General features: G+C 57.4%; 10 protein-coding genes across 10 annotated transcripts; 6 read left to right on the top strand and 4 right to left on the bottom strand.

The window, feature by feature from the left end:
• Positions 1 to 244: 244 nt before the first annotated feature.
• TRAVEDRAFT_74996 (uncharacterized protein) lies at positions 245 to 1,179 on the bottom strand (the record flags this gene model as incomplete). Its single annotated transcript, XM_008046029.1, has 3 exons — positions 245 to 812; positions 865 to 990; positions 1,048 to 1,179. 3 exons carry the CDS (start codon positions 1,177 to 1,179, stop codon positions 282 to 284), a joined length of 789 nt encoding a protein of 262 aa, XP_008044220.1. The 3' UTR covers positions 245 to 281.
• A 949-nt stretch (positions 1,180 to 2,128) lies between these two features.
• On the top strand, positions 2,129 to 3,691 carry TRAVEDRAFT_24107 (uncharacterized protein; the record flags this gene model as incomplete). Its single annotated transcript, XM_008045784.1, has 1 exon — positions 2,129 to 3,691. One exon carries the CDS (start codon positions 2,129 to 2,131, stop codon positions 3,689 to 3,691), a length of 1,563 nt encoding a protein of 520 aa, XP_008043975.1.
• Positions 3,692 to 5,176: 1,485 nt separating this feature from the next.
• Positions 5,177 to 6,538, top strand: TRAVEDRAFT_31805 (uncharacterized protein). Its single transcript, XM_008045838.1, has 6 exons — positions 5,177 to 5,512; positions 5,581 to 5,631; positions 5,691 to 5,748; positions 5,799 to 5,846; positions 5,903 to 5,953; positions 6,010 to 6,538. The coding sequence occupies exon 6, from the start codon at positions 6,179 to 6,181 to the stop codon at positions 6,518 to 6,520; it is 342 nt and encodes a 113-aa protein (XP_008044029.1). The 5' UTR covers positions 5,177 to 5,512; positions 5,581 to 5,631; positions 5,691 to 5,748; positions 5,799 to 5,846; positions 5,903 to 5,953; positions 6,010 to 6,178; the 3' UTR covers positions 6,521 to 6,538.
• Positions 6,539 to 7,622: 1,084 nt separating this feature from the next.
• TRAVEDRAFT_74994 (uncharacterized protein) lies at positions 7,623 to 9,562 on the top strand (the record flags this gene model as incomplete). Its single annotated transcript, XM_008046028.1, has 2 exons — positions 7,623 to 7,666; positions 7,726 to 9,562. The coding sequence occupies 2 exons, from the start codon at positions 7,623 to 7,625 to the stop codon at positions 9,560 to 9,562; spliced, it is 1,881 nt and encodes a 626-aa protein (XP_008044219.1).
• A 646-nt stretch (positions 9,563 to 10,208) lies between these two features.
• Positions 10,209 to 12,180, top strand: TRAVEDRAFT_53076 (uncharacterized protein; the record flags this gene model as incomplete). Its single annotated transcript, XM_008046027.1, has 2 exons — positions 10,209 to 10,252; positions 10,314 to 12,180. 2 exons carry the CDS (start codon positions 10,209 to 10,211, stop codon positions 12,178 to 12,180), a joined length of 1,911 nt encoding a protein of 636 aa, XP_008044218.1.
• Positions 12,181 to 12,416: 236 nt separating this feature from the next.
• Positions 12,417 to 13,723, bottom strand: TRAVEDRAFT_53075 (uncharacterized protein; the record flags this gene model as incomplete). The annotated part of the gene is made up of 7 exons (XM_008046026.1): positions 12,417 to 12,476; positions 12,542 to 12,602; positions 12,669 to 12,853; positions 12,909 to 13,154; positions 13,222 to 13,291; positions 13,363 to 13,535; positions 13,592 to 13,723. The coding sequence occupies 7 exons, from the start codon at positions 13,721 to 13,723 to the stop codon at positions 12,417 to 12,419; spliced, it is 927 nt and encodes a 308-aa protein (XP_008044217.1).
• A 345-nt stretch (positions 13,724 to 14,068) lies between these two features.
• On the bottom strand, positions 14,069 to 17,302 carry TRAVEDRAFT_174707 (amino acid transporter). Its single transcript, XM_008046025.1, has 14 exons — positions 17,099 to 17,302; positions 16,504 to 17,044; positions 16,424 to 16,445; positions 16,293 to 16,361; positions 16,185 to 16,230; positions 16,095 to 16,130; positions 15,897 to 16,038; positions 15,487 to 15,842; positions 15,416 to 15,435; positions 15,152 to 15,361; positions 14,943 to 15,093; positions 14,778 to 14,888; positions 14,441 to 14,710; positions 14,069 to 14,382 (listed from the first exon to the last, which is right to left on the bottom strand). The coding sequence occupies exons 2-14, from the start codon at positions 16,611 to 16,613 to the stop codon at positions 14,297 to 14,299; spliced, it is 1,629 nt and encodes a 542-aa protein (XP_008044216.1). The 5' UTR covers positions 16,614 to 17,044; positions 17,099 to 17,302; the 3' UTR covers positions 14,069 to 14,296.
• A 1,030-nt stretch (positions 17,303 to 18,332) lies between these two features.
• TRAVEDRAFT_53073 (uncharacterized protein) lies at positions 18,333 to 19,964 on the top strand (the record flags this gene model as incomplete). Its single annotated transcript, XM_008046024.1, has 1 exon — positions 18,333 to 19,964. One exon carries the CDS (start codon positions 18,333 to 18,335, stop codon positions 19,962 to 19,964), a length of 1,632 nt encoding a protein of 543 aa, XP_008044215.1.
• A 307-nt stretch (positions 19,965 to 20,271) lies between these two features.
• TRAVEDRAFT_74992 (uncharacterized protein) lies at positions 20,272 to 22,894 on the bottom strand (the record flags this gene model as incomplete). Its single annotated transcript, XM_008046023.1, has 6 exons — positions 20,272 to 20,469; positions 20,532 to 20,922; positions 20,979 to 21,478; positions 21,539 to 21,728; positions 21,777 to 22,186; positions 22,733 to 22,894. 6 exons carry the CDS (start codon positions 22,892 to 22,894, stop codon positions 20,416 to 20,418), a joined length of 1,707 nt encoding a protein of 568 aa, XP_008044214.1. The 3' UTR covers positions 20,272 to 20,415.
• Positions 22,895 to 23,206: 312 nt separating this feature from the next.
• Positions 23,207 to 25,658, top strand: TRAVEDRAFT_174703 (uncharacterized protein). The gene is made up of 7 exons (XM_008046022.1): positions 23,207 to 23,340; positions 23,395 to 23,801; positions 24,262 to 24,478; positions 24,536 to 25,017; positions 25,074 to 25,389; positions 25,445 to 25,574; positions 25,633 to 25,658. The coding sequence occupies exons 1-6, from the start codon at positions 23,236 to 23,238 to the stop codon at positions 25,514 to 25,516; spliced, it is 1,599 nt and encodes a 532-aa protein (XP_008044213.1). The 5' UTR covers positions 23,207 to 23,235; the 3' UTR covers positions 25,517 to 25,574; positions 25,633 to 25,658.
• The last annotated feature ends 26 nt before the right edge of the window (positions 25,659 to 25,684 follow it).

The raw sequence follows: 25,684 nt of genomic DNA, 5'->3' as shown, positions 1-25,684 counted from the left end.
CGCTCGCAAGTTTGGAGGTGCGATTCACGATGTCCTCTGCGACCCCTCGGAGGATCGCTCAAACACCTCTTACGACTCCGACACCCGCTCCGTCATCACTTGCCTCGATGGCCTGTCCACTGCCGTCAACTCCCTGCGCACGGATGCTAGTGTTGCCGCTCTCATCTCCAACCGGGGTAGCAACGGGGCCAGGATTATCCTGGCATCCGCTTGGACCCAACTTTCTAGAATACATTGATATGTCGGGATCTACACGAAGCCCTCCTGTGCCTATACACCGTTTACGATATGAGATCATAGTACTGCGCTCGGCTGTGGAAACTCTTGAACCACTGCGGCTCCTCGTCCCCAGGCATGATCTCGTTGAGCCACGCGTACTGGGCCCGCGTCGGCCTCGCGAAAATCTGGTCACAGGCGAAGACCGTGTTCCGGATCGACACCATCCAGAACTGCAGATCGGCGGGGGGCCACTCTTCTTTATCGTCCTCGGGCTGGACGGGTGCGTCCTTGTGCACGGCGTACTCCGTTATGAGGTCGAAGTCGGAGCTGTCGTGAGCCGCGTTGCACAGCTCCTTTAGGAGCCACATGGCGTTTCCGATGCAGCCTTGCCCGACCGACGCGACGTACGGACTGGCGCATTCTTCGAACAGGGCGAGCCACTCGAGGGTGACCGGCCAGCCGAAGAAGTACGGCCGCGAGTATTCCTGCATGTAGGGGAGGATCTTCGGCAGCCGGACACGTTCAAGGTCGGCGCTCGTGGGATTTGTGCCCCCTTCCTTGGCCGGGTATCCTTTCTCCAAGATTGCTATGATCTATAAATTTGTGAGTTTGCGGTACACTTGAGTGAGATACGAGCGCACTGACTCGCTTGCGCTCATCTTCCAAAGAAAGCCCGGCCAGACGTGTTGCGGTCGCAGCCCATAGCTTACGCTCCTCCGAGTCAAGGGACTCCGATAGCAGCGTAGCGGGCTCACCATTATCGGTATCAACCTTCACCCCACATTAGTCAAAATTTCCTTCAGTCTGTTTAGAGGATGCTTGACTTACCGCGCCGAGAGAAAGAGTAGCGAGACCCAGCTCGAGGCCGGCGCTAGCGGCCGCGTGAGACTCTGGCACGGAATCCCCACTGGTAGGTAGCTGGCTCTTTGAAGTGACGGGGGGGTCGACGGTGTGAGTCATGTTATGGATAGAAGGATTTGAGTCGATGAAATTTATGCAGAGAGAAGGCGGTAGAGAGCAGGAAGGAGAGATGTGATTTCGCTTTGGGTCGCTGGCCAAGTAGAGTCGGCATTTATAGCGGCTGAGGCCTCTGTAGGCGCTTGAGCCGGCTACTATAGGGCGCGCGTCTTGGTCATTCCCGCAGTTGGCGACTCTTCCGATTCATGGCTACTGCCGACATCGCTCAGTGGGCCGTGTTTGGCTTGTTCCAATTCCTAAGTGCGATGATCCGCCTCTCCGACTCTGATCAATTCGTACGACGGAGGACCTCAAACTGGTTTTGTGGTCATTCCATGTTTGGCCAGTGCCACGGCGCTGGCACTGCCCTTACAACGGCATGCCACCTGCGTACTACAACCAAGGATTTCAGCATTTCACTGCAGCAGCTATGCCACTCTCCCGCACATAATTCCCCACAAGATGACAACATGTACGCGGAATGTGCGCGCGGTCCAAACGCTACTAACGCCACCATGATAGACTATAGTACGCCTAGTGCACTAATCACGATTCACACCAGCTATAGAGTGCTTACTGGGTGTTGATGGCATCTACAGCTTACGCAAACAGCTATTGAAGAGTCGAAACATGTTACAGGATGCTCAGTTTGAAAGTGTTCCGCCGATTGTAGTTATTCATGCCATCAATTGATATAATATCGCAGTGTGTGCCAGGGTGTGAGTGTGTCAGTCATGCGCGACGAGATGAAACAGCAGTGCTCGTTGCTCATACTGTGTCAGTTTCATCCTGCCGGCCTCAGGCTGTGATAGAGAGGGCGCGTGTTTTACGAAATTAACACTCCCCTTTCTGAAGGGGGCTCACAGTATATAAGCCATCGTCATGAGCAGAGGCGGTCATCGACAACCACATTCTCGCTGTACACTGCCATCACTCCTAAAACCTTGACACCATGAACACTCCACCTCGTCCCGGCCATCGCGCCTTTCCTGACAGTAGTCCCGAGAGCCTTCGAAGACTGCCGGGCGGTCCGTTCAACTATAGCCATGTATCTCCCAGGACACCAGCTGATGAGGCGGACGCCACTCGGGGGCAGTGGTCTCCCTGGAAGAATCCTGCAGCAACGTTCTCACAGAATAGCGAAGGCGGAGACGTTATCCACCAGCTTGACCGAACCCTCTGGATGAGCTGCTTGCTGTCGCGCTTAACGGATTACGAAGCTAGTATATATGCCCCGTTGGGCCAATTCCTGGGCACCTACCTTTCCGTCTACAAAGAAAAGACAAACAAGACTGAAACTTGTCTTATTACCTGCCCTCAGGGAGTCGTCCATAATCTTCCGCCAGAATGGGCCGGTGGCATCACCACCAACTCTAACTTGGCCGGGTCGCTCCCTGGCATTTCTTGGGCTACCGAGATAGCACAGCAAGATTACCAGCAAGTTGACAACGAATATCGGCAATACCAGCCGTCTGATGACGACGACGACGTTGAGACCATGGGAGACATATTTACGGTGACAAGAAACGCGAAGAAGAAAGTATCGGAGGCTGAAAACCAGGCGTTGAAGAAGCGACCCCGGGTCATTCCCGACTTCAACGGCATCGTCATCGAAAGGCGGGTGGATACAGATCAACTATGCGACACCAACATAATCTTTACCGTGGAGATCAAGCCTCCCAAGGAGCAGCCCCAGAGCAGGAGGAATGCAATTCGGAAGCTAGCTAACGGACAAGTACACACACAAGTCGCCTACATTTTTACTCAGAAAAAACATGAGGGCGATTATGTTCCGGCAATCATCGTGTACGGGCTCTACTGGACGTATGCGGAATTCGACATCAAGATGCAGTTCAACACTCTCAGAGTGTCATCGGAAATTCCAGCGGCGGTAGCGCACATCCTCCAGAAATTGATGTCAGACAGCAAAGGCCTGAAAGTCGAGGGGGAGCCGGGATCGGAGAGGAAGGCGGAGCCTGAGCTGGATTACGAAATGCGCTCCCAAGAGTCCGAGGAAGAGGGGACAGAGTCTGAGCCAGTGGATCACGAGATGCGCAGCCAGGAGTCCGATCAAGAGGCGGAGCCCGAGCGCCGGGAGCACGAAATGTACATGGAACAACTTCTTGTCGCGGTCAGCATCCTAACCCAGGAGGAGGTCGCCTCGGAGCTCAGCCGGATCCTCAGAGATAACACCGCCGGCATCGCCGTGCATACCTGGGAAAGCAAATACGCCCTCACCCTCGCAGCCATGCGTATTCAGCACCTATACCCCCTCTATTGGCGCGACCGTAGGCTGGGGGAGACAAAAAAGGAATTTGTTCACGGAAAATCAGTGGCGCAATCGATTATGGAGAGCAAGATTCGGCACCGGGAGCGCGTTGCGCAGCTGGAGAAGCAGGTTCAAGAGCTCGAAGCGAAGCTCAAGTCCGCCATGGCTTCTACGGCTGGTTTTTCCGCAGGGAAATTACCAGGGAAAGGGGCAGGGATGGGGAAGACAAAGCAGGGAGGAAAGTGAGATGCGCGTCTTTGTAACCGTACGAGTAGAGAAGCCACATCCGCAGCCGGTGTTGGTACTAGTTGCAGCTGTACGAGTGTGTTCGAGCCAGAGTTCGGTGTGTTTGGATATTTAATTATTTATATGTAAAGTACGAGTATCGAGAGTACTCATCGTGTGCATTCCCAGTCTTGCAAATGTGTTTCGGGAAGCCTGGGCGGCACGCTGTTTTGGCCTGCATGAAAGCAACGGTCCGGCGTGAAATGGCACCCTAGATGGTCAATGCCGCCCATGAAGCAACGAGCATCTTCGAGTGATGACCTGCAGCGAGGAACGGTCTGCGGAAAGGTGCCCAGACAGCGACGACCGCGTACTCGAGCCCCTGCGTGCAAACCAAGTCTGTGATGAAGGCGATGTATAAGCAAGACACGAACGTGTCCGGATACGACAACGCGCAGAAGTGGGGTAGCGAGCACTGCAGCGCACGCCGACGGCAGGCCGACTTACATGGCGGGAAAAAGGCGACTATGAGTTAGCTATGTGAGGCGGAGAGGCAGGAGGAGAGACGTACCATGGGTGTGGCTATACTTTTTACGGAACATAACGCGACGGAGCTGCTGAGACTCTGCAGGCCCCAGCCCCCAGGGCGAGGATGAAGTGCAACGTGCACACAAGTCATATTGTCGACTCGAGCATGTGAACTTTGAAGATGCGTGCAGAAGTCATAGGACACGGACCTGTGCGAATGTGGGACTGGCTGCCCTTCGAGGGCTTGCGGAAGGATTGGATACCCCCGTCGCGCGCGAATGCAATGCGCACATGATGCAGCTGTTCGATGTGGGCGAGAACATTCCGCAAAAGACATAGCATCGCTCACGATATCCTAGCTTCAACAGCCTAAGCACCGGTCGTGTTGCATGAAGAGAGAATTGTCAGCACGATATGTCTCTACAAAACGGCTTCCACTGCTACGACTCACTCACGTTTGTACCGCCATCAAAACCGAAGAGGAGGTCAGGATCTATCTCAGTCTGTTCGCTGCCAGTGGCACGCGCCCGCTCCAGCGCACACCATCAACGCCGCTGTTGTCGCTCAAGTTACGGACCCGAACGGCCGGGAGCTGCAGCGAGTACTAGGATAACGAGCGCGGTCGTCCTCGGAACACCGCAGAGTATAGACCGATGGTAATGCGCGAATCGAGAAGGCTCGACTCGAAACGTTTTCCAGGGAAGACTCCGAGTCCGAGAGGTTCAAGACGATGGCGGCGAGGTTTATGTCAAGCGTGAGCACAGCTGCGGTAGCATACATAACCAAACCACAACACGATGATAGCCAGCCCGCCAGCCTACTGCCAGGACGAGTGACGCGGCACACGAGCGCCCGGGAACAAATAGTGCCACCGCCAGTGTACACGCGTTCAGGCACGCGCAAGTCACGCGTGAGGTAACGCGACCGTGATTTAGGCGCTGCGGACCCGATCGCGATTCGCGACACGCCTCCCACCACGTCGACTGCGGGGTCCCCTACCGGTGCTGTCGCAGATCTGGAAGATGCCCGACTGCAGGACGCTGTAGACTGGCAGATTTTCGGAGACTCGTACTCCGGTTTGAAGCATCGATACTTGCACACACTGTCACCTTGCCGGGCCCGACCCAACGCCCCCACTTCACGCGCTGTAAGCACCCTGATATGGCGCACACTCTCCTCGGGCTCGCGGCCTGTCTGGCTCCTTGGCGAATCCCGGAGCGAGACATAGAGCCATGTTCAGAGGTTGCTGGCAGTCCTCTGCCCGCTTGGCCTATCGATCTAGAGAAAATGCAAGAGAAGTTCTTCAAGATCTCGGTAAGATCGCCTGAGTAGGGCTCAGAATTGACTACATGCGCTGACTAGCATGATATGCGGGCTGGCAGAAATCTAGTATGTCCGACGAGGAGGTTGAACAGGAAGCCATCAAGCTGTGGGTGAGTGGACTCCAATGGCTGTCCAATGTACTCAAGATCGCCGCTGACTTCGTATCCAGAAAGAGACCATCGACGAGGAGATCGAGCGTTCGCTCGTGGCGGAGCATTATACGAAATGTGGGCTAAATGCGGACGACATGCAGAGCAGGCAGCTGACAGCGTCTCAGCAGGAGCAGCTCCAGCTCGCATGGAACGACATTGTGCTCGCATGGAAGGTCAGTCCCTATCCTCCCCGCGCTACACGTATCGTCGGGGTGACAGCGCCCATCAGAGAGTCCATTTTTCCATCCCCTGTTTGAACCGGGACGAGGAGTTCAAGCGGGTCAGCACCATGTCGACCCCAATTCGTTTTGGCAGAGTTGTTTACGTATCCAGCAGCTCTTAGAGATCCTGAAAGACGAGCCGTGGGCCGCAGAGAAGACCGACGACGACTTCATCCCCTCCCCCGCCAGGTCCCCCCCCCGTCCCCGCCAGCGTACGGGACCACGACGTGCCCTACGTGCTCGGCTGGGCCCGCTGCAACCCCAAAGCCTGGCTCTTCATATTCATGCAGGCGCTCTACGCCGTGTCCGGCAAACAGAACGAGCGAGTGGTCGAGAGCGGCCTGCAGGTGCTGCGGGGCCACTCCCGCTACGAGCACATCCACACCCTCTTCGGGGTGCGCCTAGACACGATGCTCTGGGCGGACGACTTCGGGGGCATGATGTACGAGCGGCTGCCCATTGCCGATCTCCTGGTGATCGCGTGCACGGGCGACGAGTTCTACTACTACCGCAGGCCGACTGTGTCGCAGTACGCGTGGCTGAAGAAGCTGCTCGGCGAGCCGAAGTGGTACCGGTACTACCCCTGGTCGCGGAGGCAGTTCGATGCGGACGCGTTCATGGTCTAGGGCACTGCCTTGCTGAAGCAGTCTCCCACCCGAGCGGGCCTGGGTTGTAACTCCAGTTTTTGGCGTTGGGATGTTAGTATATATTATGTGCTCGCGGTTTACACATTATTCCGATCCGAGAACAGCTCTCGGGCTTCGCGGACTTCGAGGCCCAAGCCTGAGGGAGCCATCATTTTCGACCGCCGCGGGCACTGCCGGGGGACATGTACATTCTGTATAGGTGGTCTAGGATGTGTACACTGCAGCGGAGATGGGGACGACGGCACGATAGCGATGGGGATGTTTGAGTGGCAGACCCGGGTGCTGGCCGGCCTTCTCGGACTCGAGCCCGAGCATCAGACGCGTCCGGTCACATACGCGTGCCTACGCGCTCACTCGCGTGATGTAACGCGACTGTGATGAGGACAGGCGCCGACACTTTTCTCGCGCTCCGCGACGTGCGTGTCGTGCAACTCGGCGCTGGGGTCCTCGCTCTAAATTCCCTCCGGTAGTGAGTAAAGCCCTGTAGTGCGGGACGACCACCTGAATACGTACGGGACCTTTCCAAATCTCTTATTCAACGACAACGGGCACACCGTTTCTCTCACAATCCGAAGAGTCTGAACAGGTACGGGGCAACGACTGCTAGGTCTTTCGCAGGTCAGGCTCGTCGCTCTCTCTAAACGGCGAACACGCGGAGGTCAGTCTCTTCCTCATCTACCTCCTCACCAACATGCGCCTCAATATCTCACCTCCCTGTTGAGGAGCACATAAGTATGCACAGGGGTGTCAATGTGACTGCTCTGATGTTGCGCTGCTGCGAAGCGCCGACAGTCAGATGATGCTCGCTTGTGCGTTGAGCGCGCACTAAGAGGCACTAAGTAACTAAGCTTCAAGGCCCGCTGTTCGAGCTGAACTCGAACCACCACCTGTCGTGCACCTCGTCCACGCCCCGTGCCGTGACCCCGCAGGTCAACCATCGTCGGTGTTCAAGCCGTAGGTTCGTAGACAAGTCCGTTCACTATTCCTCTCGATATGTTGTTGACTGAAATCTCGGGTCGCGAACCTATAGTGAACCACGCGCGGGTCTGACCACGGCATTCGTCACTTCAGCATAACGGCGATGCTCGACCAAATCGCCAATTATGTTCGCAAGAAGCGATCGCGGTGAGTATCGCCGTCCCGAAGATGCATGGGCTCTCATCCTGATGCCCCGCTTTCATTAGCCTGAGCGTACGCGACCCAGCATCCGCCGCCGCGCCTTCACCCGCGCAACAGCACGATGCCGCAGTCGTCGAGAGGCCCCTCCCATTGCCTAATTCCACTGATGACGCGGACCTCGACAAGTGTACGGCAAACACGGCTGTGCCGGATGCACACCACCCCCAACGTCCGAGGAGCATGTCCGACCCGGGGGCAGCGCGACCTGCTGTAATCGGCGACCCTTCGATTAGCGAAATCACGGTTGTCAATTCCTCCGCGTCCGGAGGCACGGGCAACGGCCTCGCGTCCATCAACACGCTCCCCGACGAGCTCTTGGTCCCCATCCTCCTCCTGACGCGCCTCTGGCCTCCATGGTCCAGCAAGAAAATCAATCCAATACGCTACATGCTGGTCTGCCGTCGGTGGCGCGCCGTCATCCTCGCGCACGCGCACTTCTGGGATACCATAACCGTGCACAAGCGCACGGAGTGGCTACTTCTGGCTCTGTCCCGTTCTCACCAGGTGCCCTTGCATCTGACGTTCGCGGATCTGCCGACTCTTGCTGGCGTTCTTCCGCACGTCGTGCCCCTTCGTGACCGGATAGAATCTCTAGTGCTCGGACGAGGCTCAAAGGAAGAACTCGCGGCCGTGTCCTCCCTGATTAATGGCGTCTTTCCTTCCCTCACTAAGCTCGCAATCACGAACGGGGGCATCCCGAATCCCTTAACAGGTCCGGCGGTTGAGCAGCTGCTCTTCCGCCCCGCAAACTACCCTCGCCTGGTACATCTTGAACTGGAACGCCTCCCCGTCCAGCTGACCGAATCGCTCTTCCGCCACCTCACCACGCTCACCCTCAAGAGCTGCTCCCCTGCACCCTCCCAAATGACCGCAGACGCATTCCTCGACATGCTAGAGTCCGCATCGCGCCTCGAAAACCTCACCCTAAACCGCTTCGTGAGCGCAGCCTGCTCCCAACTCCCCTCTCCTTCCAGACACGCGTTCTCCCTCCCCAGGCTGCGCAACCTCGACCTCACCGATACCGTACAGTGGATCCGACAGCTCACGACCTTCATGGAGCTCCCTCCCCGCGGCAGCGTCCGGCTGGTCGGATCCCTTGCCAATCACGAGCTCGACGACGCCCTCATCCAGCACTGGACGCTCCTCCTCCCCCAGCTGCCCGGGCTGCCCTTCCTCTTCACCACCGACACCCTGTCCATCTCCGAATACCTCGGCCAGGCGGCCCTCCACTGCACCGGGGGCCCGCTCGACGTCTCCCTCACTCTGATGCCCGCGGACTTCACCGACTGGACGCACAAGCTCATCCCCTCGGCCACTATGCTGACGGCTGCGGCGGAACTCTTCACCACCTCCGCGCTCACGTCGCTCACGCTCAGCATCGACCTGCACGACGTCCCCCGCGCGGCCTTCGACGCCCTCTTCGACGCGCTCCCGCACCTCGCCTCCCTGCGCCTCACGCCCCACATGCTGCTCGGGCAGGACGAGCACCCGCTCCAGCCGCATCTGCTGGAGTCCCTGGCCGCCGCCTCAGACCGCAACGCGGTGGGCAGCTCCGACTCAGGCCTGGGGCAGCCGCGACTCCGTGCGCGCTGCCCAGGGCTCGCGCGCCTCACACTGGCGGGGTTCAGCTGGGACGGCGGCGCGGTCATGGCGGGGCTCGTGGCGTGCCTGCGCGCGCGCGCGGCACTGGGGGCACGGCCGCTGCAGTACCTGGGCGTTGCGGTGAAGCCGCGGAGGCGCGGGGCGGGATGGAAGGACGCGCGCTATGCGGCGCAGCTGAGGAAGGTGGTGGTGGGGGAGTATAAGTTCGAGGTGCGTACTGATGCGGTGTTTTTCTTCTAGGCTGCGGGTCTGTGCGTGCAGGCGGACTGGTTCTCTGACCGTCAGGCCGGGGCTACTCGGTGTTTCTTGATTACCTTAAAGTTTGGGTTGGTGCGTTTTGTTTTGTGCAACGGCTGTCTGAAGTCTTTCAGCCCCATGTTCCCATTCATTCTAATTTTTCGGATTCGCTCATACCCTGCGATAACTTGCTATCGTGCGCTGTCGTGTTATGTAGATGTTGTCCAGCTTTATCCTTGCGAGTGCACAATGCTATCCATCCAATTGACCACGTACATTGATGTACTTATGTCTGCGGCTGTCTGTGGGTGTCCCAGGTAAGTAGTCTTGTCGTGACCGTTCGCTAGACCTAGTTAGAAATCGCCTTCAGAATCACATTGTACACGCGTTGAGGGCAGTTAGTTAGACGCCAGGAGCCGCTGGGTTCATTGCGGAGGCGGAGTCGAAACTCGGACAGATGGTATACCAAGTCAAACCATCACCTTTTGTGTACGCACACCACTGTCTTCGAGACGTCTGCATAGGCTGGGAGTCGCAGGTAAGTTGTTTCCCCAGTCGATACATGTGATGGCCACCGTTGTTGACGAATCCACGCCCGGCGCGATGTTGCAGCCAGCGTGGTCTGACCACACGTCAACGGATGCCGGCGATGTTCGGCAAGATCGTGAGATATGTGCGCAAGAAACGGTCGCGGTGAATATAGCTCCAATGCCATATAGCCTGTTGTACTGACTCGCTTTTTTCTTGATCGTAGGGTACGAGCGGAAGAACACCATGTCGCGCTCCTCGTCGACCGTTCCAAAGAGACCCGGCTTATCCATCTGAAAAGTCAAGGCATGCACCAGGACGCTGTTGTCGCGAACTCGGACAAAGACGTCTCTCCTATCGATGCACATTCTCTGCATCGCCCATGCAGCTTGCATGACCGCACCGATGCTCCCGAGGATCTTGACCACGACGGCGCTGCCCAGAAAATGGATGCCTCAATACCCGCGGAAGAGGCGTTCATGACCAAGCAATCCTCGGCCGACGGTGGTGCAATCGTGGATTCGCTTACTCTTGGGAGGATGTGGAATTCCTTCGCTTCTATCAACACACTGCCCGACGAGGTGCTCGTCCAAGTCTTCCTCTGCACTCGTCTCAAGCGTCATACGTGGTCCAGAGATATCAGTCCTGTCGAGCCAACCCGATACATGGCGGTTTGCCGACGCTGGCGCGACACCATCATCGGTCACGCGTGTTTCTGGAACACTATTCTTGTTGAGGAAGGCAAAAAATGGCTGCCACTCGCGCTATCTCGCTCTCACCAGGCTATGCTTCACCTGGAGTTCGATCATCTTCCGACCCTCGCCTCTTTGCTTCCCGACGTGGTACCCCACCGCGACCGAATACGCAATCTGGTTCTGGGCTACCACCCACGCTATACTGAATTCATGACGGTCTCCCCCTTGATCGCGGCGCCCTTCAAATCCCTCACCAGGCTCAATATTAGCGCTTCCACACGTTATCGTCCGGATGTTGGCTATTTTGTCCTTCTTCCAGAACACTACCCACAGTTGATGCAACTTGAGCTGAAAGGTCTTCACGTCAAATGGACCGCATCCCTCCTATGTCAGCTCACGAGTCTATCCCTTTCCAACGGCACCACTGCGCCCTCCCCCATGCATGCCGACACATTTCTGGATGTGCTTCAGCACGGTCAGAACCTCAAGAGCCTCATCCTTGATGGCTTCATAAGTGCGGCATGCTCAAACCCCCCTTCCCGATCCAGACATCCGTTCTCCTTGTCCAATCTGGAGGAATTCCGCATCACCGATTCAGCGCAGTGGATCCAGCATCTCATGACCTGTGTGCAGTCCCCCACACAACATGCCGGTTGGGTCGCCCTCTCCGGCGAGGTCGCGGTCGGCGATCTCAGCAATGCCCTTATCAGCCATCGTGGGTTCTTGCTACCACCCGAAGTACCTTTCTTTCCGGCCAACACCACTTCCCTCGTGGTCCTTATCCTCTGGCCTGCCACAAGATTTATCCTTCAAAGCTCCAATAGCCAGGTGCACACGACCCTCGCGCTAGATCTCCCCGCGCACGTGCCCCTGCCATCGAACACGATCCTCGCCTCCATTAAGGGCACACTCGATACTCATCTATTGCGCGCGCTCGATCTCCGTATACCTATGCATAACGTCGACCGCGATGCGTTCGATGCATACCTCGACGCGTTCCCGTACCTGCAGTCTCTGCACATAGGAACAACCGCAAGGGAGAAGAACTACGACCCGCTTCCTGTATGCATCTTTGACTCCCTGATGTCCCGGAACCATGCACTCGACAAGGATGATTTCGACGTTGGCCGGATCCGTGTACGGTGCCCGAATCTGGAGTCACTCAGTCTGGGAGGCCTGTCCTGGGATGGCGGAGCGGTCATGGATGCCGCGCTGGATTGCCTGAAAATCCGAGCGGCGCTGGACGCGCCGCAGCTGAAGTTCCTCGACATCCGTGTGTTGCCGCGGCCGCTTAAGGGCAGGCCGAGGGGATGGCGAGCGGTGGACCTGCGGTACACTGAGCAGCTACAGAATATGGTGTCGAATACGTACTCGTTCTTCGTCGGCGGGACCTATTAGCCAGTCCCATGATCACATTCATTCCAAATACTCCACTCGTTATACCCTTCGCAATATGTTGTCGTGCGCTGTCATGCTCTGTATATGTTGTCCAGGTTTTGTCTCGCAAGTGCACAATCCAATCCACTCGTTTGATCACGCCTGCATGGTATTGGGAATACATACATCGCAGCATAGTACGCAAATACTTCGACCACGGGCGTTCCTTCGACAGCACTACAGAGAGATCGAGAGATCTAGATAGTGATGTCAGTCCACTTCGAGGACAAAGTATCGTCGCATTCCGTGAGCACGACCTAGCATCTCGAAGTCAACGGGGGGAACACAAGGCAGTGCAGCGAACCTCGAGGCGATGACGCACGCTGTTCCCGTCGACGAACTTCTTGGTACTGATGACGAGGTTCGTGTTAGGCCAGAATATGCTACCCAAGACCCAAAAGGATTAATACAAGCACGAAAGAAAGCTCGAATGAGGGGATGTTACTGACCGCACTGTGCCTCTGCCGTCTGCGATTTGAGAGCGTTCGACATGCCAACCTACCGGATACGGGCTTGCGACGATGTGGGCACTTGGCTCTGCGCGTCCTTGCACGGTCAAGTACAGCGGCTCGTTGTTTAAAGAAGCCCGACATGCTTGGATAACCTCTTCGTCTCCGATCCTGACAAATTTCCACTAGGCCAAGGCAGGTTGTCAGCGAGAGCGACTGTTACAGCGGCGCAGACCTTACTTGCTGACTAGGCTCCTTGTGAGTGGGGCCGTGCTTCACCCATCTCCTGGAGGCGTTCTCCAGCTCAAGCGCAGCATCTTCATCAACGTTCGTGAGGACGTGCAGAGTGGGAGGTGGTGGTCCAGTAGGCCTGGGTCCCGTCCTATTCACATCTTCGGCATGATCGGAGGACGCGGCGAGTATGCCGCAGCGGGTGAAGTGCCAGAGCTGGCACTGCTCACCCTGTTTGAGACGCATGATCTGTATCTGGTACAGATATGACAGTGAGTACCTGCCTGGTTCAACGGTGTCTCGGCTGCTGAATAGGGCATACTGGGGTACCGGGATGCGAATTTCCCCAGCCACTCAGCTCGACAACATAGTTTGTCTTTGGCCACGAAATTCTGGGGCGGACGCAGGAGGACACGCACCGTCAACGTTAGCCCGAGAGCAAATGTTGTACACACATAGATACCTTAGCACATCGCCAATCAGGGCCACATCCCAGCTCGTGGGGATGGTGGAAGCCTTGCCGCGGGTCTGCTCTGCGAGACGGCCACCCGCGATGGAGAGGTAAAGCGACTCTCCCTTCTTTGACTTGCAGCAGCTTTCAATCGCCCACCCGAGCCCCGTACTGACGAATTTCCACTGCCAGTGGCGTGAGCCAGCCCGTAAACCCCGCATCGCGCAGTGCGCCTGCGTACCTGTTGGTTTGCCCGGTAGTGCACAAGATGTCCCTCCAGCCTCTCGAGACACGCAAGATCGAGCGCGGTTCCGCCTCTCGCGTTCAACAGGGCATACGTGCCGTGGGGCAAGAAAGCGTCGCAGAGCGCCATCGCGCTGAGTCGCCTGTCTGGTGGTTAGCAGTGGTGGAGAGAGGGCCCAGCACGAACTGGTCGACTTCAACCTCCCGTTGTTCTTGCGGTCCTCATGGCATACTCATGGCATGCTGCTGCGGTAATTAAACCTTCGATCGGCATGGATAGGTGCATTCGGCGCATGCGCGCTGGAATAGCAGCAGTGCTTATGGCGGATGGATGGGTTAGTCGCATGCACAATCCACAATTGACAGCGAGCGACGTACTTCAAGGGCACCCTTGTGTGTAGGGGATCTGGAAAAGCGGGGGCAAAGGATGCTCTGAGGGGCACGCACAAGCACGCACAACACCTAGGGGCCGTGAAACAACTGTGTATGGAGGGAAGCAAGATCTCCCCAGCGCGAGCCATGCCTGGCTTGCAGAAGCCGATCAGCTCGCAACCTCACCACGTCCATGCGTCCGGCATCCACAGGAGGGCGTGTCAAGCAGACCGAGAGGGAAGTTGGATCGTCCAATGTCCGAGGACGGCGTGTAGAGATAGCATCCATCTAGTGTACATCAGTCACATAACGTTGACGCGGCCGAGCCCTTCTACGGCCTCTTCTCGTCCGAGTCGCCCATCGCGGTGACGACCTCCGAACTCGCCCGGTCCGTCCCGTCCACCGTCCCGTCCGCCTCTGCCGCACACAAAATCAGCGCCCGCCCGCTCTCAACGTGAAGACGGAGGAGACGCACCTTGGATCTGCTTGATGGGGCCGGTGAACCACTTGCGCGCGCTGAGCGCCCAGAAGCCCATGCAGTACGCGAGCACGATGCCGACGGCGACGATCGTGTAGTTGAGCGTCTGCGAGTCGACGGGGTTCGCCTGCGGGAGGATGAAGGCGATGGAGATGAAGGCGATCCACAGGCAGGAGATGATCGCGACGGGGTAGGAGAACGCGCCGAGGTGGAACGGTCCGCGCACGAAGCGCTTGCGGTAGACGACGCGCAGCCCGATCGGGATGGCTAGAAATGGGCGAGTGTAAGCGGGAAAGCGGGCAAAGAGAGGCGGAGGGAAGGGGAGGAGACGTACCGTATGAGATGTACAGACCGATGGTGGCTATACTTGTCACCGCCGAGAACGCAACGGAGCTACCGAGACTGGGCAGGGCGAGGATGAAGCTGAGCGTGCACGCGAGCCACACTGTCGAGAGTATATGAGCTTGTAGCATGGGCCCAGACATCATGCGGAACATACCGGTGCGTATAGGCGACTGGCTGTCCTTCGAGACCTTGTGGAAGAACTTGTGTCCCGGGATGCCACCGTCGCGTGCGAACGCATACATCATGCGGCTGTTCGACGTAAGCGAGAACGTGCCACAGAAAAACATCGCGCCAATGACGATAACCTGCGCACGTCCAAATGAGCCACTTCCAACACATGTGATACAGGCATATCCAACGTACCATGAGCACGATGGCGCCCTTCTCCCCAACGGTGTCGAGGAAGATCTGCGCGACGGGCTGTCCGGTCGCAGAGCCGATGGTCCCCTCCAGGTCCTGGATGGAGAACAGCAGGCCGAGGATGAGGAACCACCCGAGCACGGCGGAGCACCCGATCGCCATCACGATGCCGACGGACCCGGCCATTGCTGCGTTGTGCGTCTCCTCTGTCATCTGCTCATTTACGCGTCAGTTATGTGCGAACCCGCGTTTACCGCCGCGACTCACGTGTGCACTCCCATCGAAGCCTGTGACAAAGTCAATATATATTCCCTCAGTTAATAAAGTATGGTGCTTACCCGTCAGCGTGTACTGCGCCATGAGGATACCGACGACGACGACATACGCCGGGCTCGCGCGCTCGCTCCAGCCCACCCCGTCGACGCCGGTGTTGTCGATGAACTTTTGGAACACGAACTCCGCCGACTGATGTGAGGGCGCCGCGGCGAGCACCGCGATCACGAGCGCAGTCGTGCCCACCGCGTGCCACCAGATCGAGATGTTGTTGATGTACTTGAGCAGGTGCACGCCGAAGGTGTTGATGAGGCCCTGCGAGATGAGCACCGCGGCGTATATGCCGGTGGTGATGCGCGGCTCGGGGACGAAGTTGGTGTTGAACGTCGCCAGGGTCGAGATGAAGTTCGCGCAACCATAGCTGGGGCGGTCGACGTGAGTTCCTGTTAGACTGAGGATGCGGAAGGTGGATTACCTGATACCAGCGGTCACAGCGACTTGGCCGAGGAGGTTGAACCAACCGGTGACCCAAGACGCGAAAGCTGCGTTCTTGGGCTCCGACAACATCGCCGCCCAGAAATATGGCCCACCACTTGTAGGATGTGCGCTGCAGACTTCTGGGATAGACGTCAGCCCGCAGAAAACAAGCACCGCGAGGGAGAAAAAAACTTACCGCCCATCGCCAGACCTACCAACATAGTGAAAAATGCTAGCGCCGGAGGTTAGGAAAACCCTACGGTCGATTTGACGCTTCCCGACGTACCGACGACAACGAAGCCCCACACCATCACCACGGGACCACCCGTATTCTATAGAACGTGAGCATGAATGAGTAAATCACGCTTCCGCGCGGACGTGGAAGAGCACGTACAAGTCCATAAAGGAAAAGCGAGGGTATACCGGTGATCACACTGATGATAGAGAAGGAGATGCCGAAGTTCTGCAACGAAGCGGCTGTCAGCCACAGTTGTGTATTTCGCACCCGAAACCATTTTGACTTGCCTGAAGCAGCGTAAGGTCGCGCCTGCAAACGACGAGCCGGTTAGCTCATTTCGCATTTGAAACATGCGAGACCGACGTACTTGAGCTCCTGCTTATAGCCCATTCTCGCCAACTCGGCCTCATCGTCCACAGCCACCTCCGCGTTCGTGTGGACATGCCCGCCCTTTTCGATGATCGAGTCGTCCGTCATGGTTGTGTCGGCCGCTGGGGGTCTTTGCGAGCAGGACTGTGGGCGGACCTCGGGATGGGAGGAGGAGGATTCCGGCTGCTATCGCATACGCGCTCCGCGGTATAGAGTCCTATATATACAGGCGATAACACGGACGCCCCGATTCCGAGCAGCGGTGGGAGTCAAGTGAGAAAGGTTGATTGCCGGCTGCTTTTCGAAGTTAGCAGCGTCCCCTGATGATTGCAGGCGCCCGTGTATCCCGCAGCGCCAAGGCCTTATCGGACAGCTCTCCAGGGCGGCGCCACGCGGGTTTACGCGCTGCTTTTTTCGAACGCGACCAACTGTTTGCGTCTTCCACGCACGTACTGCCATATTGTCAATGACTCGTCGCCTGAGAGCAAAGACGGACAAGACGGCCACGACCGTTGGATTCGGGAAAGGCAATATAAGCGCTGAGATAGGATGAGTGATCGAGACGAGATTGAGATAACTTCCAGATAAGGCACCAAAAACTTCTCTTCCGCCGGCTTGTATGTTGTAGCAGAGCGGGACTTGCCGATCGAGCCACCCCAGGCCACCCCGCATCGCAACAAGTTGAAGATCGACCTGTCATCCTTTCCTTATCAACGAGCCAGCCCTGGCCAGCCACGGTGGAGAAAACACAAAGTCAAGGTCGAAATAGTTGGAGTCTTGGTTTTTGTGACGTCGCCTTGACCGAAGAAGAACGAGAGAGAATGTATTTCCAAGATATACCAGGATCAGCAGGGGCCAGCCTTGGCCGCGACGTTAATGGTTCGCGTTCGGGTGGAGGACGAAGGGTACGCGTTTGGGCCTGAAATCTTATGTCGTGAGGAAGGGCCCGGCAGAGAACACGATGGTTGTTGACGAGGACTCGGAAGAGGCTCCGAGACGACCAGTGCCAGTGTGCGTGGTTTGTGGGGAAGGTCAGGCTTGGGTGACTTCGTGAGATCTCAAGCTAGGCAACAGTGGGGCCAACCTGACTGAAGTCTGAGTGCGAAGAAGCGCCGACTTCACGTATGGCCGCTGCCGCTTTCGGAACTCGGCAGATTCCGACATTCCTACTCTTCCTCCCACATCTTTTCATCGGCAAGCTTGGAGTACAGCTATAGGAGCCCTGCGGTATGGTGAGCATAAGTACGGACGCTCTAGAGGTTCGTAATTTCATAAAATACTTACGTGTAACTGCAGAACGTAAACGTGGTGACGCTTTCAGCTGAGTGAGCTCCTGGATCGGAAGAGCGGATGCGAGTGACCATCCAAATCATGCCGAACGGGGCTGTATTTTGGGTCGAATGCATCGTGGAAGCCACGCATGCAAAGAGGGTTTGGTTTGACTGCTTATTTGTTACGAAGGAACTCGCGCTCCAGCGGCACCGTTGGCGCTTTGTATAACAGACTCAATGGGCTTTCGACTGGAACGGCCCCCCGCCACGACTCACATCGCAAGCAACACGCCTACGTCGCGATAATCCGTAACGTAAGCTGATCAGGGCAGTTTTAGCGTCACAAAGGGAGGAAGTCTGACTATAAGAATCGTCGCACTTTCGGGCCACTCGTAGACGCTTCAGGTTGCACAACACTCCATCAGTTTGGGTACCGCCACTCATGCACACACAGATTTCTCCTTGCTTACATGATATCGTTCAGCAGATATTACATGGTTGATATACCCCAGAAGAACGGATCTGGCAGAAGCCCAATCTCTATACCGCTAATGCCATGTCAGATGCTTACCCTCCACCGAGTTATCCGCCTACCCGCACTCCACCCTCTCTTTTCGACCGTCTGCCGAACGAGATTTTGATGGAAATATTCAAGGCCTTCTGGGATCTGAGGCTGGAAAGGTTTCTTTGGAGCGATAACCCCGGATCTCTAGCTGCCCTTCCCCTCTGTTCCGTGTCTCGGCGCTGGCGCGATGTTGCCCTTGCTGTTCCTCAGCTCTGGTCATATGTTCAGGTCAAAACGCCGGCCGATATCGAGTGGATGAAGCTCGCAAGGACGCGCTCACGACGTCACCCCATCGCCCTTTCGGTCGAGATACACGACGAGGACGCGTGCACCGTGATGCTCTCAGCGCTCGAAGATGGCCGTGCGCTCATATGCGACCTCGATATTAGCCTGGCCGACGATGAAGATGATGCTTGGGAAATCGGGATAAACCTCGCGGCGCTGGTCATGGGCTTTCTCAACGCCGGAATGCCTGCCCTGGTATCTCTCGTCGTCAGCATACCTGACTGGCCAGAGCTGGAGCCCCCAGAAGCCTTGCTCACACTGGACGCCACCCAATTCCCGCGTCTTCGCGAGCTCGACGTCTATCGCCTCCAGCTGTCATGGATGCCCGATATATTTGCTCGGCTGCGTACACTCTCCATGGGAAACTGTCGCGGCGACCGCGTTCTGCCGACATCCGAGTTCCTGGACGTCCTCGCGATCGCCCAGCAGCTCGAGGACGTGTCTATGGAGGACGGAATGCCCTTCCACAATTACCCGGTAGTGATCGCGCGGGATAGACCGAACGAGCCCATCGCGATCTCAAGCCTACGCAGGCTCGAGATTCACGACGACGACTGGTTCGTCTTCGCCCTTCTGCAGAGCATACGTCTCCCTGTCGGGATCCGTGCGAACCTCGAGGTGTACGTGTCCGGGCAGTGGCACCGGGAGTCGCGATCAGTGCACAAGACCTCCGGGCTGCTGCCGATGTCCATTCCGGACGACCCCGCCAACGTGCATTTCCTCGAGACGACAACATGTGCAGATATCAACGTCCCTCCAGGCGTGTGTGAAAACTATGCGTATGTCGATTGTGATGGACGCTTCCGCCTCACACTCGCCTTCTTCGCCTACGAAGCGCCGCCGTTCATGCGCTCGCAGTGCATCCTCGAGGACTTCAGGGCCCTCTTCCGCCGGGCGCCCCTGCGGAAACTCTCCGTCGCATGTCACCTTGTCCGCATCCCGCACGGGCTGTGGGTCGAGCTCTTCCGCACCTTTCCCTCTCTCTGCGAGCTGCACCTCCGCGGAGAGGGCTACCCGGGGCGGCTGCTGGCTGCCCTCGCCGCACGCCCGGCAGAGGAGAGCGCGTCCGCGGCGGTCCCGCGTCCTCTGCTTTTGCCAAATCTGACTACATTCACCCTCAAGTACTTTCCGTGGCACCGTGAGCTGTTCGGGGCGATCGTGCGCACTTTCGAGGGGCGGGCGAAGGCAGGTGCGTTGAGGATGCGCGAGATACACGTCGTACTCCGTGAGAGGCAGAAGAACGCGTATTTGAACAGTATGCTTCTTCGCGATATTGCGGCGCTGAGAGAATACTGTGATGGCGTTGTGTATGAGGACACGAATCATGCGTGTGTATGATCACTTAGTTGATCGTTTGTTTGTCGATATACTGTCCCAAATTGCATGCAACGATTGTCCTTTGGGCATTGCACTACACCGGTCAGATCTAGGTTGAAGCGGGAACTTCGAGATAGACTATGATGTCACTTCGGGAGCATGGCTTCCATGTGAAGGATGCCCAACGCTCGAAAAAAGTCGACCGTGCCGAGTGCTGTCATCATCTATCGACACCGCAAGTCGGCGCCGAGTTTCAAGGGTTGCCTTGAGTCGCTCTGCCCGATCGCTTCAAGGACTCACATCCGTCGTGCCGATGTCGACAATAAAGGCGTTTGGGATCGCTCAGATTGTTGCGAAAGATGTACAGTTGCGCCTGAAAGTAATCTAACAACTGCTCTGACCTGAATAAATGAGGAACATGCATACGTACAAAAATTCGTACATCCACAGCTCGAGAAACATGTCAAAACACTTACAAAGTATACACCTGGACGCTGTCCGTAGCCGACTCGCCATCCCCATGCAACTGCGCGCAAACACCGCACCTGTCAGCCACGCACACATCCTCAAAAGCAAATACACACGCACCCGCAACTCGATCAGCCGCTCGTCATCCATCATGTACGACGCAGTCCTATGCACGCCCGGCTCCGCCCGCGCCTCCACCAGCCGGCTCGTCTCGATGTACGGCAGCCCGCTCTCGACGTCCTCCACGAACGGGTGGCACTGCAGCGCTTCCTGCGAGTCGCGCTTGATCACCGTCGGCCAGTCCACGACCTCGACGAACGCCCGCGCGGGCCCCGCGGGGTCGTCGAGCAGCGCCTCCTCCGTCTGCATGACTTCCACGCCGCCTGAGGTAGGCGAACGTGTGGCTGCCGCGACGCGCGCCGGGTGCACGTTGAAGTCGTATACGGAGATCAGCTGGCGGTCGGGCACCTGGTGCGCCCGGCTGTACACGACTTTCTGGCCGTGTACGTATCTGTGCGGGCGTGAACGGGTGAGCATCAGACGGTACAGAAAGCATAACAGGCGCACCGTGCAAAAGCTGCCCCAACAATGAAGCGCGTCATAATCCGCGCGTTCTTCGGGCCCCACTGCGTCCACGGGACGACCTTGGGCCGCGACTCGCCCTCTGCGCGCGAGGCGTACGAGCGCAGGTGCGCGCTGTGCACAAAGCCCATGTACCGGCTCGACACCTGCCGGTGGTTGTGCGTCACGTACTGCATCGTGAACACGACTATATGCGCGTCCGGGGCGGCGGTGAAGGGCCGCGAGCGGGGGAGATCGGCGAGCAACGGCGTGCTGTCGAGTTGGAAGTGGGATATGTGCCAGCCGCGGTCGATACGCGGGAGCTGCAGGCGCGCGCACGGTCGCACCATGCGGAACGTTTGGGCGAAGGTCGGGGAGATACAGTCGATGTCTTCGAGGGAGAACACGACCAATTCGCCACGGGAGGCGTCTGCGAGGACAAAGATGCGGGGTGAGAGGAACGCAAGGCCCGTGGCGAGGTACGGTAAGGTGCTCTCGATGCCCACCTGTGTCAGCGTTGTGTCAGTGAAGGTGTCATTTGATGAATGGCCTTGGAAACAGCATACGAGGATCTCCTTTCCCGTCTGCCAATTCCATATGGTGACGTGAACGCAGTCCGACCATTCCACGAGCGCAATCAGGTCGTGCGCGATATACACCGAGGTGATCAGCAGGTTCGCTACGCCCTCGGGCCTCAACAAAGGGCTCGCGGCCTTTGGGTGCGCCGTGTAGGTGGACAACGACCACACATGCACGCTACCAAACAACATGAGCTTCGCTCTTCAATAAGAGCAGTCGACATACCGGCCAAACACGTCCAACAGCGCAATAAGGTCCTGAGTGGGGTCAGTCGTGATGTCCAAGACCTTCATGTCCAGGACATGGTGCGTATACTCCGCGCGCGGATTAAGACCCGTCGGCAACACGGTCTGGTTGATAGTGATCTGGCAGGCGACGTTCCGGATGTTCAGGAACGTTCCGCCCTGGAGCTCGTACGGTAGTGGCGATTGCGGGATGACCTCCTGCGGGGTGAGCGGGAGCACATGGGACCAGTCGAGCGTTAACCACCTATTGCGCCGTTCGAGGAGCTGGCTTAGGCGCTCGGAGGTGCAGGGACCGCCCGCAGGGCCGTCTATCAAACCTTCGATGCCGAGCTCGACCCGGTAGAGGAGCGTGGTGTTGGCGTCGATGAGGGCGTTCAATGTTCTGCAGATCTGTGAAGCGCAATTGGTTAGCACATGATACCCATACGTGAGTCTAAGACGAATATTACAAAGAAAGTTGAGTGGAGGAATCTTCCCCCGATCATCATTGCCACGATGAAGACTGGGCACACTGCGTTCAGGCAGGCTTCAAAGATGCAACGTTTGGAGGCGAACGGACCCCCGCAGAGTGGGGACCATAATCTCGTGTGGGGTTTGGGCATGCATCAGACCGTAAATTACCTGAAAGTTAAGAACAGGACTCGCGTCTGATCAGCTTGCGAGACAGATGTGCGGGAAGGGAGACGGCGCGTGCTCGCGTGCACCACCCGCAATGCGTATATATGCCGTACTGGGCATTCAGGACATCCACATAACTGTATGCGAGACTAGACGGTATGTAGGGTGTCAATAAGACTAAAAATTGTACCAGAGACTGTGTATATGGCTTATTCGGCATAAGCGCTCTGTAGCTCGAGCGAGGCTCCAAAGGCTTACGACCTGAACTTCGTCCGCAACAGAGTGCAGACTGCTTTCCCGTAGAGTATGAGCACTCACTCGTCTGCAACGCGCGATCTCGCGATAATCGAGCAGTTTGAGCATCTCGACGAGGAGCTCGCGAGGCAAGTCGAGGAATGCTTTAGTGGTGATGCTGTGCCGCAAGTCCTCTTGAGGGTATTCGCAGACCGTGCGCAGAGGGGACAGTCTGGAAGCTGGCATAGGTTCTAGCTGCAGTATGCGTGCTATGGTGTATACGGATAACAAGCACTAGCCGTAACGGTGATGGGAGGAGGAGAACAAGATGTGTTTGCGGTCTCCGCTCCCACAATAGGCTTCGGCGCTTGCCGGCGTAATGTCTAAAGGATGTCGGCCTGGGTGGGCCGCTTCCATCCGGTCCGGGCGCCGGGCAAAAGGTTCCGAGGTGCGCTTCCCGTCCACTTCGCCGCGTCTTCCTCTTTCCCTTCCCTGAGCCTCCCTGCATATTGGCTTCGTCGTATCGTCCCTGAATGGTCGGCGAGCAGCATATATCCACCGATGCCGACACTACGGACGCCAACGCTATGGCATCGTTCCCTCCCCGCTCTTCTTTACTGCGACTACCGGAGGAATTGCGCATCGAAGTCCTGAAGCACCTTGATGTGAAGTCTCTCATACGCTGCCGACTGGTACGTCCAAATCTACTCCTGCTTGGCAAGGGGGGATCATAATGCAAGGAACAGGTATGCGCGGCGCTCCGGGACCTCGTGAAAGAGTCCCTGCAGCTCCAGTACAACATCGAGCTCGCCGCGGACGGTCTAGTCGACGGCACCGGATCCTCTCTGTCTGTCGCCGAACGCTACAAGTTGCTCCTCGAACGGCGCAGGCGGTGGCGCTACCTCGACTGGAAGAGGGTCGACACCTTCTCTGCTCCAGCCGCGTGCCAGGCCTACGAACTCGTCGACGGCGTGTTCGCGTCATCCAGGGGGTTTGGCTTCCTGGGCTCGCGCCACCTCGCGATCACACGACTGCCGACGCTGGAGGAAGGCGTGCAGCACGTCGAAAGGGACGACATTGGATTCACGGCGCGCGACTTCGCTATGGATCCGTCGCAGGATTTGATTGCGCTGGTACTCACCGACGGGGTAACGTGAGTCCTCCCTCTCTCCTTCCTTCTCCCGTAAGGTGCAAGAGCGGTGGAGCAGTTGAAGTCGGAATATCGAGGATGGACTTACGAATGACTCAGTTTTGCACTTGTGAGAAATCTCAAGTATTATCCGGCACGAGCTAGATTGTTTCCGGCGGTTACAAACCATCGGGCCGTCGAGGAGGATGTAGCCCGTGTGTTCACGCGAATGCTGGCGTGCACTACGTGAGCAGATTCTTGCGGCTTTTATAATAAGAAATGTCTATGATATTACATATTTCAGAGCCCCGTATAACAGTTCATTCCATATGAGAGGTTGATTAACCTCGCGCGTACCACGAATTTTCTGCGATTGCCTGCGTTTATTTCCTTCTGACAGGTTTTCTTGGTCAAAGGCATGACGTTTCCTGCACATATCTACTGGTTCTTGCATGACTTCAACATTGCTTACGCATGTGTTTAGAGGTGATGAAGACAACAAGATCCTGGTCCGCCTCCACACGCTCAGCGGCAACCGTCCACACCCAGAGGCTGCCATACCGGAGCTCAGCGTATCTATACCATCTGGGCACTACGACCGCGCATTCATCCAGGTCTTCGATGATGTCGTCGGCATGTTTTTCTGGATGCATGATCCTGCCCTCGTCATCTGGAACTGGCGTACGGGGAAGATCGTCGTGGTGCGTGAGGAATCACACTCCAATCACCTGGCGACTTAGCTAACCCGGTGAAGCTAGAACTGCGTCGATTCAGGTCTCCCCAGCGGCGCATACGACTGTTCGTTCCTCTCAAGCCGCGCCTACATGATCACCACGACCGCCGCGGCGGGTGCCATCGCGATATACACGTTCAGCGGCGACGTCGACGCCTCGTCTTCACCAGCACCGCCCACGCACGTCGCCCAGCTGCAGCTGCCGCCCGTCAAGCCAGGCCAAGACCCGATCCGGTTCTACACGCACTCGGCGCCGTCCGTCGCGCGGCCCACGCCTGGACGCCCGTTTGAGACCTCCGGCGACTGCAGGCTGCACGTCATGGAACTCAACTACGGCGAGCGCACCGTGCGCTTCAACCTGTTCCTGCGCAGCACCACGCTGCTCGCGTACATCCCCCCAGGCGTAGGCTCGGGCGCGTCGTTCACGCCCGCGGTGAAGGCGTGGGACGAGTGGGGCCCGGACAACACGCGCTTCTGGCCGATCATGGGCGGTTTCCAGTGGTTGAGGTGCGTTCCCGCACATTTTCCCAGCTTCGGGAAGCGATGCTGAGCACACAGGATAGATACGTGCACGGGGAGCGCATCGTCCTCCCAGCGATGATCCACGGCATGCCGATCCTGGCTGGCACGACGACGATGATGATGTACGACTTCCACGTGCACCCTAAGCGGCTGGACGACCCGTGCCCGCTGACCCTCCGGACGGACAGCGCCATCGCGGATCTGGTCACGGAGGGCACGCCCATCGTTGCGGACGCGGTGTTTGTGGCCCCGGTGGTGACGCGTCTGCCGTTCATGATGGTGCGCAAACAGCGGGCGGTGCTGAACCCGGACTATTCTGGGTTTATGATCGATCATGAACATCTGGTCGGGATGCGGGTGAGTGTGGTTGGTGACCCTGTCTTGTCGTGTACTGCTGCTGATATTTCTGTAGGACGTGGATTTAGATATCCCGGATATGGAATTTGACTCCACCGACATGAACGTGGACGTCTTCACGTTCTGAATATAGAGGTCGTATCTTAGAGCTGCGCTCGTCGTTGCTCGTCGGGGAATCATGCTGTGTGAGCCCTTGAAAATATTTCGGTCGTCTCTGCGCTGCGCTAACGTTTCTTTTCCCAGAGAATAGGTAGATTTTGAAATATACCAGCCCTTTGTGTCTTTACAAGTATGT

Source organism: Trametes versicolor (assembly GCF_000271585.1).
Source record: "Trametes versicolor FP-101664 SS1 unplaced genomic scaffold TRAVEscaffold_13, whole genome shotgun sequence".
NCBI classification, from domain to species: Eukaryota; Fungi; Basidiomycota; class Agaricomycetes; order Polyporales; family Polyporaceae; genus Trametes; species Trametes versicolor.
Note: the sequence above shows the minus strand (reverse complement) of the source record. Positions and strands in the feature narration are given on the sequence as shown.

Bases quoted from the DNA above. Each gene is read 5' to 3' on its own strand.
- TRAVEDRAFT_31805 (XM_008045838.1), top strand. From the start codon at position 6,179: ATGCAGGCGCTCTACGCCGTGTCCGGCAAACAGAACGAGCGAGTGGTC.
- TRAVEDRAFT_174707 (XM_008046025.1), bottom strand. From the start codon at position 16,613: ATGACGGACGACTCGATCATCGAAAAGGGCGGGCATGTCCACACGAAC. The intron at 16,446-16,503 runs GTACGTCGGTCT...CGTCGTTTGCAG, and splicing joins GGCTATAAGCAGGAGCTCAA to GCGCGACCTTACGCTGCTTC. The intron at 16,231-16,292 runs GTACGTGCTCTT...CACGTTCTATAG, and splicing joins CGCTTTTCCTTTATGGACTT to AATACGGGTGGTCCCGTGGT.
- TRAVEDRAFT_174703 (XM_008046022.1), top strand. From the start codon at position 23,236: ATGGCATCGTTCCCTCCCCGCTCTTCTTTACTGCGACTACCGGAGGAA. The intron at 23,341-23,394 runs GTACGTCCAAAT...TGCAAGGAACAG, and splicing joins CTCTCATACGCTGCCGACTG to GTATGCGCGGCGCTCCGGGA. The intron at 23,802-24,261 runs GTGAGTCCTCCC...GCATGTGTTTAG, and splicing joins GTACTCACCGACGGGGTAAC to AGGTGATGAAGACAACAAGA.